Genomic DNA, 13752 nt, shown 5'->3' with positions numbered 1-13752 from the left:
TTGAGAGAGACGGAGAGAGAGAGAGAGAGAGAGAGAGAGAGAGAGAGAGAGAGAGAGAGAGAGAGAATGGGATTTCTTTGCCTTTCCCTTTATTGTTTTTCCTTTCCCTTTATTAACAGTATAATCTCCCTTGACCACATATCTTGAGCCATACAGTAAAATCACAGTTCAAATATCAATAACACAGAATAATCGACAACGGACAATTATGCCCACAGTCAAACAATGAGATTGTAACGTAGCAGGAGACTGTCTCAAAGATAACTGTCTCAAATATAACAGGGAATATTTTGGCCGCAAATAGTGTAAATACAGGATGAACATACCTTTTTGGCTGTAGACATGGAGTTGTTTTTTCCCAAGAGCAAGTTCTAGTTTCTGTAGAATTGCATCAAGACTGGGGTGGGGGGTGGGGGCGGGGGCATAAGGGGACTAAAAAGCACAGGAAATATTGTCATGTTTGCAGTCTGCTCACAGGAGCTTCTGACATCGAGTTGTGTTTACTCTTCGTCTTCATTCAGTAATGATTTCGCCATGCATTATTCATACGTTCATGCAATATTTATGAAAAGATTAATACAATATTTTTAAAAGGAAAGAGACTCTTTAAAAAAAGGAGCCCTGGCATTATCGAATGCTAATTTATATCTTGGCAACCTTCTGCTAGGAAAAGGAATTTCCGAATACAACGTCGTTGCCAGTCGGTGCTCAATGTGTGCTGGTTTTCAGATACACAATTTATAACCTCTGCACCGTTATTAAATACAACCGTTTCAATATATATATTTATTCTTTTTCATTTGTCAACAGACATTCAAGAGTTTTATGAAGTGACGCTGCTTGACTCCCAGAAAACTTGCCAGCAAAAAATAGAAGAGGTAAATCAAGTTGCCGAAAAATGGGAGAACACACAATCCCTGGCTACTGACGACACTCAGCACAAACCCCAAGAGGTATAGTGGCTTCATCTCTAGGCGTAAGGGGGGTGGGGGGTGGAAACAGTTAAACCTCTCTGCAGTGGCAAAAATAAATTGTCACACTAAGGTTTAGATCTGATCGAATATTCTTTCCATGCGAGGAGCAGTCGTAAAATTCTTGCATGTCAGTTGTTGATCAGGAGTTCTCAGGGGAAAACCATGCAGAAGGTCCCAGGTTCAATCCCCAGCATCTCCAGTTAGAATAGTGGTTCTCAGCCCAGGGGTCGGGACCCCTTTGGAGGTCGAACGGCCCTTTCACAGGGGTTGTGGCAGGGCGAGCAGTTTGGCTGGGGTGGATGGAGGTAGAACGTTTGTTTGTCTGGAGCAGCGGAAAAGAGCGAGATCGGCATGGTGGGACAAGAGGCAGAACTGAACTGAGAAACCTCGGGGAAAAAAAAAACAATTTATATACAATATACAATGGATAACAATGGATCTTCACGCCATTGGTCAGTTTAGGTTTAATTTCTGTGAAAGAACCCTTGCATGATTTTATGGTTGGGGGTCACCACGACATGAGGAACTGTATTAAAGGGTTGAGGCATTAGGAAGGTTCAGAACCACCGAGTTAGAAGGACTAGACAGTAAGTACTGTGAAAGACTTCTGGATGAGACCCTGGAGAAATAAGGGGAGAGGTTATGACTTATTTGCAGAGCATCTTCTCAGTAAGCAAGATGGTCAACCATGATTAAGCTTCTGAGATCTGATGAGATCACTTCCCCTGGAGAAAATTTCTGCTTTGGAGGGTGGACTATGGCTTTGAACACCCCCCCCTCTCCAAACACTGCTTTTCCCAGACTTCGCTCCCCCAACTCAAGGTGTTTCCCCACCCAGAGATGGCAATCCTACCACTCTCTTCTGCACCTCAAGAGATCCCTCAGCTGCCACAGGAACAGCAGTTCAGTTAAGGTTGCCAACCTCCAGGTGAGAGATGGAGGTCTCCCAGAATCAGAACTGATCTCTAGACAACAGAAGTTAGTTCCCCTTTGGGAAAATGGCTCTGCAGGGTGGACTTTATGGCATTATACTCTAATAAGGTCACCCCCAACAAATCCACCTTCCTTGGGCTCCTCCCTTTAATCTCCAGAGCAAACTTGGCAATGGTAAACCATGAGTATCTTCTCTGATGTAATTGTCTCTGCAGATTTTCTTGTCCCGACTTAGAAGCTAAGATTCCCTTTCTATCCTGCCTTCTTTCCTACCTCGAGGTGATGTTATGAGGCGACATTCAATTTTTACTCTCTCCCCCCGTTCCTGAATTCAGCACAATCCCTTTTCTCTCTACCCTTCGTCCGCCGCATTAATGTCAAACACGTCTGCGTGACTCACAATTCCATACCGCCGGCCGTTCCGTGAGATGAGGCAGCACAACTGCCTTCATAAACAAGACTTCTTGGGCTCCAATAAAGATTGGAAATTATTGTGCTACCCTTCTCATTCTCAGCAAGATAATGCAATGAAAATGCTTTACACAGTCTCAAGGGGGGGAGAGGGGGGAGGTACCCAAACCTGAAAAACCATCTTCCTCAACCACTAAGAACACTGCTACGCTTATGAATGAATGCTTTAAGTTTTAGAAACAAGGTAGGTTTTTCATCTTCCTAGTACAAAAATTAAGAAGCAATTGTCTGGGGCCCTTGAAGTAATAACTTCTCCTCAGAGACTTCAGGCCTGTATTCTGTGGCGCGCATCCCCTTATTAAAAGACGCAGCTTGGTTCCACTTTTAACCTCTGCTTTCATTAATCCGGGCTCCGAAGCTACATATTTTCAGTCGGCAATGTTCTCACCCTTTTATTCGGGGAGAAAATTGAGGTGAAAGAAAGGAACTCGCAGCCGTCGGTATTCAATATGAGGCTGGTAGCTCCCGGCCGGACTGCGCTTGTGGCACGACACAAATAGACTATTAATTCTCCTGCAGAGCTTGGTTGAAGCAGCTCTTTGCTGAGCTGCACGTTGAAGGAAATCTGTGGCAATAGCCATTAACTGTTTCATTGGTCTAAGACAGGGGTAGGCAAACTGTGCCCTCCGGATGTCCACGGACTACAATTCCCACAAGCCCCTGCCAGCATTCGCTGGCAGGGGCTCACGGGAATTGTAGTCCGTGGACATCTGGAGGGCTGCAGTTTGACTACCCTTGGTCTAAGATGTAGGGTTGCCAACTTCAGGGTGGGAAATGGCTGGAGATTTGGGGAAGGCAGAGTTCAGCTGGGCAAAACACCACTGAATCAGCCACTTTCATCCAGGGGAAGTGATCTCTGTAGTCGAGAGATGCCGGTCTCCAGGTGGGACCTGGGAATCCCTTCGATTTACAACTGACCTTTTGACTACAGAGATCCATCTTCCTGATGAACATGGATGCTTCAGAGGAGGAGGAGGGGGAGAGGTTTTTTTTAATACCCCACGTTTGAGTGGCTGAAGGAGTCTCAAAGCGGCTGACCATTGCCTTCCGTTCCTCTCTCCACATTCACCTTGTGAGGTAGGCGAGACTGAGAGAGCTCTGACAGGACTGCCCTGTGAGAACCGTTCTAACAGGATTGCGACTAGACCAGCTGGCTGCATGTGGAGGATGGACTCTGTGGCATTGTGCTTCACTGAAGTCCCTGTCCATCCCAAATCTTCAGGAGTTTTCCAGCCTGGATCTGGCAACCCTGCTCTCCATCCCCTGCTGGTGGCCAGCGGGGGAATGGCAACCCTCCTATAGTCTGGAAACCAGCTGTAATTCTGGGACATGTACAGACTCGGTTAAGAGGAGGAGGGCACACCTATGTAAGATAGGATCTGCATAAGAAACCAGTTCAGCTGCTTTCCCTTTAGGACAGTAGAGACCCTTGGACTAAAGCTCTCCAACAAAAATAATGTCAATACCTTGTTGTTGTTACGTGCGAAGTCGTGTCCGACCCATCGCGACCCCATGGACAATGATCCTCCAGGCCTTCCTGTCCTCTACCATTCCCCGGAGTCCATTTAAGTTTGCACTGACTGCTTCAGGGACTCCATCCAGCCACCTCATTCTCTGTCGTCCCCTTCTTCTTTTGCCCTCGATCGCTCCCAGCATTAGGCTCTTCTCCAGGGAGTCCTTCCTTCTCATGAGGTGGCCAAAGTATTTGAGTTTCATCTTCAGGATCTGGCCTTCTAAGGAGCAGGCAGGGCTGATCTCCTCTAGGACTGACCGGTTTGTTCGCCTTGCAGTCCAAGGGACTCGCAAGAGTCTTCTCCAGCACCAGAGTTCAAAAGCCTCAATTCTTTGACGCTCAGCCTTCCTTATAGTCCAACTTTCGCAGCCATACATTACAACTGGGAAGACCATAGCCTTGACTAAAGACCATAGCCTTGACTCAGAAGTACAATTTTCAGGACTGTTAAAGATGGGGGAGCATCATAAACCTGAAGAAGGCATGCAGGGCCTGCCCTCTCCCAGGCACAGAAACTACAAGATAACTCACTCACACTCCTTAAGAGGGGCAATGAAAGCAGCCAGTTCCCTAACTTGTGACCCAGTTTATTCAGGCAGGAGGGGAAAGGCTGCAGACCCCCTCCACAGCTCTTCTGGACACCCAGGGATCCACATACCCCTGGTGGGAAATCCTGGATCTAGGAAATACCTTGTTCTGTGCCTACTTCAGTAGGGCTTTTCTGGTAGGGCTGCCCAATTTTGGATGGGAAATTCCTAGAGATTTTGGTGGTGGACCAAAGGGAGGGACCTCAGTGGGGTAGAATTAGGGTTACCGGGTCCCCTCTGGCTGCTGGTGCAAGGTCAAGGTAGGGATAAAAAGGTAAAAGGTAAAGGTATCCCCTCCCATATGGGTCAGGGGGGTTCACAGAAAACATTGCAGGAGTAATACATAAAGGTAAAGGTATCCCCTGTGCAAGCACCGGGTCATGTCTAACCCTTGGGGTGATGCCCTCTAGCGTTTTCATGGCAGACTCAATACGGGGTGGTTTGCCAGTTCCTTCCCCAGTCATTACCGTTTACCCCCCAGCAAGGTAGGGATGCCAGACTCCAATCCCTTGTGGGACTTGGGGATCTCCTGGAATTTTAGTTCATCTTCAGACTAAAGAAATCAGTTCCCCTGGAAAAATGGCTGCTTAGCCTCTGTCCATTATTTTCTACTATTCTTGGAGAACAGGTGAAGTGCCAGAAGATTGGAGGCGGGCAAATGTCATCCCCATCTTCAAGAAGGGGGAAAAGAAGGCTCTGGGTAACTACTGACCCATCAGCTTGATGTCTATAGCTGGCAAAATTTGAGAACAAATCATAAAACAGTCCGCCCTTGAGCAGCAAGAGCAGATGACTGTAATTATTAAGAGTCAGCATGGCTTTCTCAAGAACAAATCACGTCAGACTAACCTTATCTCTCTTTTTTTTGAGAAAGTTACTACCTTGCTAGTTCAAGAGAATGCTGTGGGCCTAGTTTACCTTGATTTCAGTAAGGCTTTTGATAAGGATCCACATGATATTCTTATTGACAAGTTAATAAAATGTGGCATGGAATCTATTACTGTTAGGTGGATCGAGAACTGGTTGACAGATCACACCCAAAGGGTCCTTGTAAATGGTTTGTCATCTTGGAGAGGATTGACAAGTGGAGTGCCTCAAGGATCTGTCCTGGGCCCTGTTTTGTTCAATATATTAATAAATGATTTGGATGAAGGAATAGAGGTGGTGCTTACTAAATTTGCAGATGACACTAAACTGGGAGGGGTCGCAAACACACCAGAAGAAAGAATCAGAATACAGGATGATCTTGACAGGCTGGAAAACTAGGCTCAAATCAATAAAATGCATTTCAATAGCGATAAATATAAAGTTCTGCATTTAGGTAGGAAAAATCATATCCATCACTATGCGATAGGTGAGACTTGTTTCAGCAGTAGTACATGTGAAAAGGATCTGGAGGTCTTAGTAGACATGACATGTAGCTAAGAAGGCAAATGGGATTTTGGGCTGTATTAAAAGTATAGTATCCTGATCATACGAGGTGATGTTACCATTTTACTCCGCTCTGGTAAGACCTCACTTTGAGTACTGTGTTCAGTTTTGGGCACCGCAACTGAATAAATACGTAGAGAAATGAAAGCATGTTCAGAGAAGGGCTATGAAGATGGTGAGGGGTTTGGAGACCAAGTCGTATGAGGAAAGGTTGAGGGAGCTTGGTCTGTTTAGCCTCGAGAGAAGACAACTAAGAGATGATATGATAACCATCTTCAAAAACTTGAAGGGTTGTCATATAAAAGATGGAGCAGAGTTGTTTTCTGTTGCCCCAGAGAGTTGAACAAGAACCAATGGGTTGAAATTAATTCAAAAGAATTTTTGGCTAAACATCCGGAAGGAGTTCCTGACAGTTCCTCAATGGAACAGGCTTCCTTGGGAGGTGGTGGGTTCTCCTTCTTGGGAAGTTTTTAAGCAGAGGCTAGATAGAAATGCTGATTTTATGAACTTAGGCAGATTGCGAGTGGGTGAGCAGGAAGGGATGTGCCAATGGTTGTCCCTTGTGGCCCTTCCTTTCATACCCAGGGAATTGCTGTGCCACTGTGGAATGTTAATTGAATTCCTTCCAGGCCAGGCTGGATTCTGAAGATTTTTGGTGGAAGGATCACTTGGGCATGAATTTGGGGTCACTGCGGGTGGGCAGGTAGTTGTGAGCTCCTGCACTGTGCAGAGGGTTGGACTATATGGCCCTGGAAGTCCCTTCCAACTCTATGATTCTATGGAGGGTGAGCTCCATAGCATTATACTTCACTGGAGTCCCTCTCCAGCTCAATTCCTGCCCACTTCTGCCCTATCCCAAAAGTCTCCAGTTACTTCCCAACTCAGAAATGGCAACCCTAGATGTTGGGTTGGGCTGCCAGATTCAGGTTGGGGAAGAAGAAGAAGAGTTGTCCTTTTGTTGTTCTTTTATACAAACATATACATAAATAAAATGAAAGCTGATACCACAAGGGATCTATTTCTCTGCAATAGCCAGTAGGATGCCTTTTTATTTTGGCTGCAGCAGTCCTTTGGAAGAGGTCATACTGATATGCACACAATACAAAATAATCTTTAAATGAAGCAGTGGAACATGGAGAACAGAAACAGTGGGCAAGAATATAAATGGACCGAATCAAAACTGGCACAGTTTGCATGGGGTGGAGAAAGCTGCTAGAGAGAACTGTTTTCTTTAGAAGAAGGAGAAGGAGAAGGAGGAGGAGGAGGAGGAGTTGGTTCTTATCGGCCACTTTTCTCTACCCGAAGGAGTCTCAAAGCGGTTTATATTTGCCTTCCCTTTCCTCTCCCCACAACAGTGGTGCGGGTGAGGGGGGTGAGGCTGAGAGAGCCCTGATATTACTGAAGAAGAAGAAGAGCTGGTTCTTATATGCTGCTTTTCTCTACCCGAAGGAGTCTCAAAGTGGTTTCCAGTCGCCTTCCCTTTCCTCTCCCCACAACAGACACCCTGTGAGGTGGGTGAGGCTGAGAGAGCCCTGATATTTCTGCTCAGTCAAAGTAGTTTTCTCAAGCCCAAGGTCACCCAGCTGGTTGCATGTGGAGGAGTGCAGAATCGAACCTGGCATGCCAGATTAGAAGTCCGCACTCCTAACCACTACACCAAACTGGCTCTCTACCCAACTTCCAGGTACGAAGAAAGGCTTGTATGAATGTTCAGCCTGGAGAAGAGGAGGTTGACGGGGGACATGATCACTCTCTTGAAGTATTGGACAGGTTGTCAATTGGAGGCCACGATGTGTTAAAGCAGTGGTCCCCAACTTGCGGGCCGCAGCCATGGTGCCGGGTTCCCTCTCCCCGCCCCCCCGCAGTAAAAAACTTCCCAGGCCGCAAGCTTGCGGCCCGGGAAGCTTCTTACTGCGGGAGGGGGGAGAGGGAATCAGGGTCGTGCCCGTGCATTGCGCATGCCGGGCTGCGCATGCGCACATGACCATGCGCGACCGAAATCGCGCATGCGTGGCACTTGTGCGCATGCGCGCATACGTGAAAGCGCTGTGCATGTGCGATTCGGCTGCGCATGGCGCTGTTCTGACTGAGCAGTGATATCAGGGCTCTCTCAGCCTCACCCACCCCACAGGATGTCTGTTGTGGGGAGAGGAAAGGGACGGTGAATGTAAGTCGCTTTGAGATTCCTTCGGGTAGAGAAAAGTGGCATATAAGAACCAATTCTTCTTCTTCAGTAATATCAGGGCTCTCTCAGCCTCACCTCCCTCATAGAGAGTCTGTTGTAGGGAGAGGAAAGGGAAGACAATTGGAAACCGCTTTGAGACTCCTTTGGGTAGAGAAAAGCAGCATATAAAAACCAAGGGCCATTTCGCACGGCTTCAAAATAGCACAATGGTTACAAATTGAAAACGCTACTAATTTGGAATAACGCACGACGTCGTAGACAATCTGCAACACTCCTGAAACCGATCAGCAAAAAGTGCTTCGTTTTAGCGCTTTCAGGGGAATCCCAAAAAGTGGATTCACCCTCCGGAAAGCGATACACTCCTGCAACCAATCTGCAACAATAGCGATAAAGACCTGTGCGTTAACATTGTTGCGGTTTCTTCAAAGTCCCTCCTCCTGAGCCTGTCCTCCAAACTTCCGGCGAAGCGATCGCCATTTTTTTTTCTCCGAGCGAGCGGGGATAAACGCACCGGCGAGCCTCTTTCTGTTTAGAGGCTTCCCTGGCTTCAGTCCTTCACCTTTAGTCACTAAGCACAAACCACATAAAAGCCCGTTTGCTGAAATAAAGTCCCTTTATTTTTTACACATTAATTCAGCCGAAAATCGGGCCCGTGAGAGGGGGGGCGGATTTTTTTTTAATCACTCGAGGCAGCGTGGTAACGATCATACGATCAAACGACAGCTCACATTAGGCAGCTGGATGGGTCTCTCCATTGCAACGAATCTACCCAGATTCGTTGCTATGGGTCTGTTTTTTTTTAAAAAAACCTTTCTTAAAGGGAGAGGGGCTGTTTGGGAGCATGCTAACGGCTGCCCATTGGCTGCTTGACGGCCAGGGGCGGGACGAGCTTGGCAATAGCGCTTCCTTTCTAGCGATTTCTGCCGAAACCGGAAGCCTGTGGGAAACGCTAAAAAACGCAACTGATTCCACTACAAAGCCAGGTATGCAAAACGACGAATTCCACTATTTTAAATGGCGATTTTTCATTCAGTGACCAATTTGCAACAAAGATCCCCGTGCGAAATGGCCCCAACTCTTCTTTAAGTCACTTGAGATTTGACGGTGCTTTCCACCACCAATTATGGATCTCTTAAAGCTATATATATTGGGAAACCAGCTTTGTTTTTTCAGTCTCTTGATTTCATTCTCTCTCTCACTCTGCCTTTCATAAGTTTAGAAGATCGCTCCGCAAAGCAGTTAAAAGACACGGAACTGCGTATTTCGATTGCCTCTTGTCTTGCGACTGCTTACCCGTCCTCTGCACCCAGCTATTACAAACATTGTAATTACTTCTTTGTCCTGAGCTCAACTGCAAGCTTGCTACAAGGTTTCAGTAATAAAAACCCTCATTTAAGAATTCTTCTGCCTTGAGTAGTAATCAAACCGTTAATCTCTTTCACATCAGCAGCTTGCCGTGCAAACCTGGAGCTATTTAAGACCCCGTCTATGTAGATTTAGGAGAGTCCAATCAATCAGAGCAACGGAAGATGAGGCGGGATTGCTCTTGGTGGATGTGTCTGTGTTTGGAACAAGCTGCCTGCATACACGTGGCAAAATGAGATGATAAGAAACCGGTAGGAAATAGAGATGGCAAGGACAGAGCGTATCAAATCATGTGGCTGGTGGGGGAATGCAGATTTTAATGTTGCTCGGTGTTAACAAAAGTTGTGCACAGTTAGTGCTGTCCGCTTTTGGGCTGAGAAATTCCTGGAGCTTTGGGGGAGGAACCTGGGGTGGGCAGGGCTTGGGGAGGAGAGCGACCTAGGCTCATTCTGCACATATCAGATAATGCACTTTCAATGTGCTTTGGCAGCTGGCTTTTCCTGTGCAGAACAGGAAAATCTACTTCTAAAGTGCACTGAAAGTGCATTATCTATTGTGTGCAGAATAGGCCCTAATCGGGGCATATAATGCCATAGAGCAGGGCTGGCCCACTTGTGGCTCTCCAGATGTCCATGGACTACAATTACTTTGAGCCCGAGTCCCGTGGACATCTAGCTCCTGAAGGTGCCATTTCCTCCAGGGGAACTAGTCCCTGAAGCCTGTAATTCTGGAAGATCTCTAGGTCTCCCCAGAAGTTGGTTATACATCCTGCATAATTCTAGCCTTATCAGTGGCCACCTGTGCTGGTTTCCTCTTTTTGTGTCAAGTGGTTTCTGATTGATGCCAACTGTATGAATTAATGCACTGTAGGTGGGGACTGCAGCAAATTAAAAGACGCTTGTTCCTGGAGAGGAAAGCTATGGCAAATCTAGACAGCACCCTAAAAAGCAGAGACATCACCCTACAAACAAAAGTGCGTTTACTCAAGGCTATGGTCTTCCCAGTTGCAATGTATGGCTGTGAAAGTTGGACCATAAGGAAGGCCGAGCGTCAAAGAATTGAGGCTTTTGAACTCTGGTGCTGGAGAAGACTCTTGCGGGTCCCTTGGACTGCAAGGCGAACAAACCGGTCAGTCCTAGAGGAGATCAGCCCTGCCTGCTCCTTAGAAGGCCAGATCCTGAAGATGAAACTCAAATACTTTGGCCACCTCATGAGAATGCCAGATTAGAAGTCCGCACTCCTAACCACTACACCAAACTGGCTCTCCACCACGCATTTGCTTGAGTCCAACCGACCCAAAAACGTCCGCTGGTTCCCCCTCCCCTGGCACACCCTCCATGTCCTGAAGTAGCATAACCTCCCTGAGTTGTCGTTCTACTTGAAGCATCTGTTATTGTTGATATGTTATTTATGACTGTGTTATATGTTTAGCTTGTTCTATGTATTACTATGTAGAGCCTCTATGGCGCAGAGTGGTAAGGCAGCACAATGCAGTCTGAAGCTCTGCCCATGAGGCCGGGAGTTCAATCCCAGCAGCCGGCTCAAGGTTGACTCAGCCTTCCATCCTTCCAAGGTTGGTAAAATGAGTACCCAGCTTTCTGCTGGGGGGTAAACGGTAATGACTGGGGAAGGCACTGGCAAACCACCCCGTATTGAGTCTGCTATGAAAACGCTGGAGGGCGTCACCCCAAGGGTCAGACATGACCCGGTGCTTGCACAGGGGATACCTTTACCTTTATGTATTAGTCCTGCAATGTTTTCTGTGAACCGCCCTGAGCCATATGGGAGGGCGGCATAAAAAATCTAATAAACAAACACACAAATAAATAAATAAATAGACAGACAAATAGATAAGTACATAAGTAGATAAATAGATAAATGTCTGTTCTGCCACAAAATCTTGACGGAGATCTAATCTTGTGTTGTCAAAGGTGCTATTCTTCTTGCCGTGTTCTGCAGGGACACAGGAAATATTTTGGTACTGAGGAAATTTCGGTTTCCCAGTTTTTACTGAATCTTCCCTTCACAGCAATAATACGACGAAAATAATAAGAATCCGTGAGCCGCAAATAAGTTTGCCTGCAGGAGCCTGACAGGAAAACAGTGCTACCGGGTGTGTTCGCTGTGGTTTATTCATTGCTCCTAATAACATTCATACTTTAATGGCTTCCAAAAACAAACATACACTTAAGTTGACTTTCTCATCAAAAAACCATTTCTCCCCTCAGAGCCGATGTTTTAAAGATACCTGCAAGTTCCATATCCAGGGCTGCTTGGTCCAGTTGTTTCTCTAAAGAGTCATTTGTCTCACTTACGCATCTATCACTTCTGTTCACTTGCGGAATCTGAGATGCGATGCATGAGAATTCTGTGCCCTCCGTATCCCAAGGACACGGCTTTGTGCAGAGCTGGGTAGTTCAAGAGTCCATTGCGTCTGTTAGCTGAACCGTGGCAATAGCCCCTCTACTTAAAAACAGGAGCTGGGGAGGGGTCTTCTAAGAGATCATTTTTGTTTTCTTATTTTGAAAACGTACAGCCGTGTTCCAGTTCCGTGGGGCTTTCACAGCAGAGAGAGGGGAGAATCTTAGCAAGGCATTTAGAGGTGGGGTTGCAGTTGCTAACTTCCAGGTAGTGGCTGGAGATCCCACAGGATTATAACTGATTTCCAGGCAACAGAGACTAATTCACCTGGAGAAAACAGCCACTTTGGAAGGGGGACTCTAGGGCAGGGATAGTCAACCTGTGGTCCTCCAGATGTTAGAATCATAGAATCATAGAGTGGGAAGGGTCCATAGAGGCCATCTAGTCCAGCCCCCTGCTCAACGCAGGATCAGCCCTAAGCATCCTAAAGCATCCAAGAAAAGTGTGTATCCAACCTTTGCTTGAAGACTGCCAGTGAGGGGGAGCTCACCACCTCCTTAGGCAGCCCATTCCACTGCTGAACTACTCTGACTGTGAAATTTTTTTTCCTGATATCTAGCCTATATCGTTGTACTTGTAGTTTAAAACCATTACTGCGTGTCCTTACCTCTGCAGCCAATGGGAACAGCATGGGCTACAGCATGTTCATGGACTACAATTCCCATGGGAATTGTAGTCCATGAACATCTGGAGGACCACAGGTTGACTATCCCTGTTCTAGGGCATTAGACCCTCTCCTTCTCAAACCCCATCCTCCTCAGATGGGGAAATACCTGGAGATGTTGGCGGTGGAGACAGAAAAGGGCAGGGATCAGGGAGGGGAGGGACTCCAGTGGGCTATAATGCCATAGAGTAGCAATCCCCAACCTGTGGGCTACGGACCAAATGTGGTCCATAGACTAACTGGAGGTGGGCCCCGAAGGACGCCTTCTCCCCCCCCTCTGCCCTTTACCCTCATCCCCCCGGCCCTTTACAACACACTGGGTGTCCTTGTCTCCCATCACTCCCAGATGGGACTATCTCGTTGCAGAGAAACAAGCTCAGGATTCCCATTGATTTGTCATTGTCATGAGTTAAAATTTCCATGAAAATAAAATGTTCCTTATGTTCATTGTTGTGGCGTGTCTGTATCTTATTTTGAAGGGAGGTTTAAACATTACCATAGCTATCAGAGAGCGTTAGGGCAGTGGTTGAGAGTAGAGGAGTAAACTCCCCCCCCCACCGGGCCTCCGTAAAATTGTCAAGCGTTGAGTGGTCCCCAGTGATAAAAAGGTTGGGGACCACTGCCGTAGTCCAGCTTCCATTTTCTCTAGGTGATCTCCAGATCTCTGTGGCCTGGAGATGCTATAATTCCAGGAGATCTCCAGCTGCCTACTGGAGTTTGGCAACTGTAGCTCTGAGAGTAGTGCTTCTTCGCAGGATCCTGGTCAGGGCTCAGTGATGTCTCACCAGCTCTTGAGGCAGTACAGCTGGACCCAGTTACTAGCCAGAGATCTGGGAAAATAGTCTTGAGGGATCAACTTGATGAATCAAGCTATTATAGCCCCGCGGGATACTGCATTGGTCAGGCCATACCTGGAGGAATCACGTCCCCTCTCAACCTTCTCTTCCCCAGGCAGCACCCTCTCAATTTTGTCCGCATCATTTTTGAAGTGAGGCCTCCAGAACTATACACGGGACTCCTTGGGAATGTTCAGCCTGGGGAAGAAGAGAAGGGTGAGAGGGGACATGATTACTCTCTCTAAGGATTTGAAAGCTTGTCACATGGAGGAGGGCAGGGAACAGTCCCTGGTGGCTGCAGAGGACAGAACCCACAGTAATGGGTTCAGCAGTGGAATTGGCTGCTTAAGGAGGTGGTGAGCTCCTCTTCTC

At 47.1% G+C, this 13752-nt stretch overlaps 1 protein-coding gene across 11 annotated transcripts in view; it reads left to right on the top strand.

Annotated features, from left to right (window-relative positions):
* DLG2 (discs large MAGUK scaffold protein 2) overlaps positions 1 to 13752 on the top strand; it is a 1130680-nt gene that overhangs the window by 115197 nt on the left and 1001731 nt on the right. For all 11 annotated transcript variants that reach the window (XR_013231698.1, XM_077341322.1, XM_077341326.1 and 8 more), the window contains one exon: positions 811 to 953. Coding sequence is in view for 10 of the 11 variants with exons in the window: in XM_077341322.1 (XP_077197437.1) it covers positions 811 to 953 (143 nt within the window). In the remaining variant the exon portion in view is untranslated. The remainder of the gene's footprint in view (positions 1 to 810; positions 954 to 13752) is intronic.

Source organism: Paroedura picta, chromosome 6 (genome assembly GCF_049243985.1).
Source record: "Paroedura picta isolate Pp20150507F chromosome 6, Ppicta_v3.0, whole genome shotgun sequence".
Classification (NCBI taxonomy): domain Eukaryota; kingdom Metazoa; phylum Chordata; class Lepidosauria; order Squamata; family Gekkonidae; genus Paroedura; species Paroedura picta.
The sequence above is the reverse complement of the archived record's forward strand: the minus strand, read 5'-3'. Positions and strand labels throughout refer to the sequence as shown.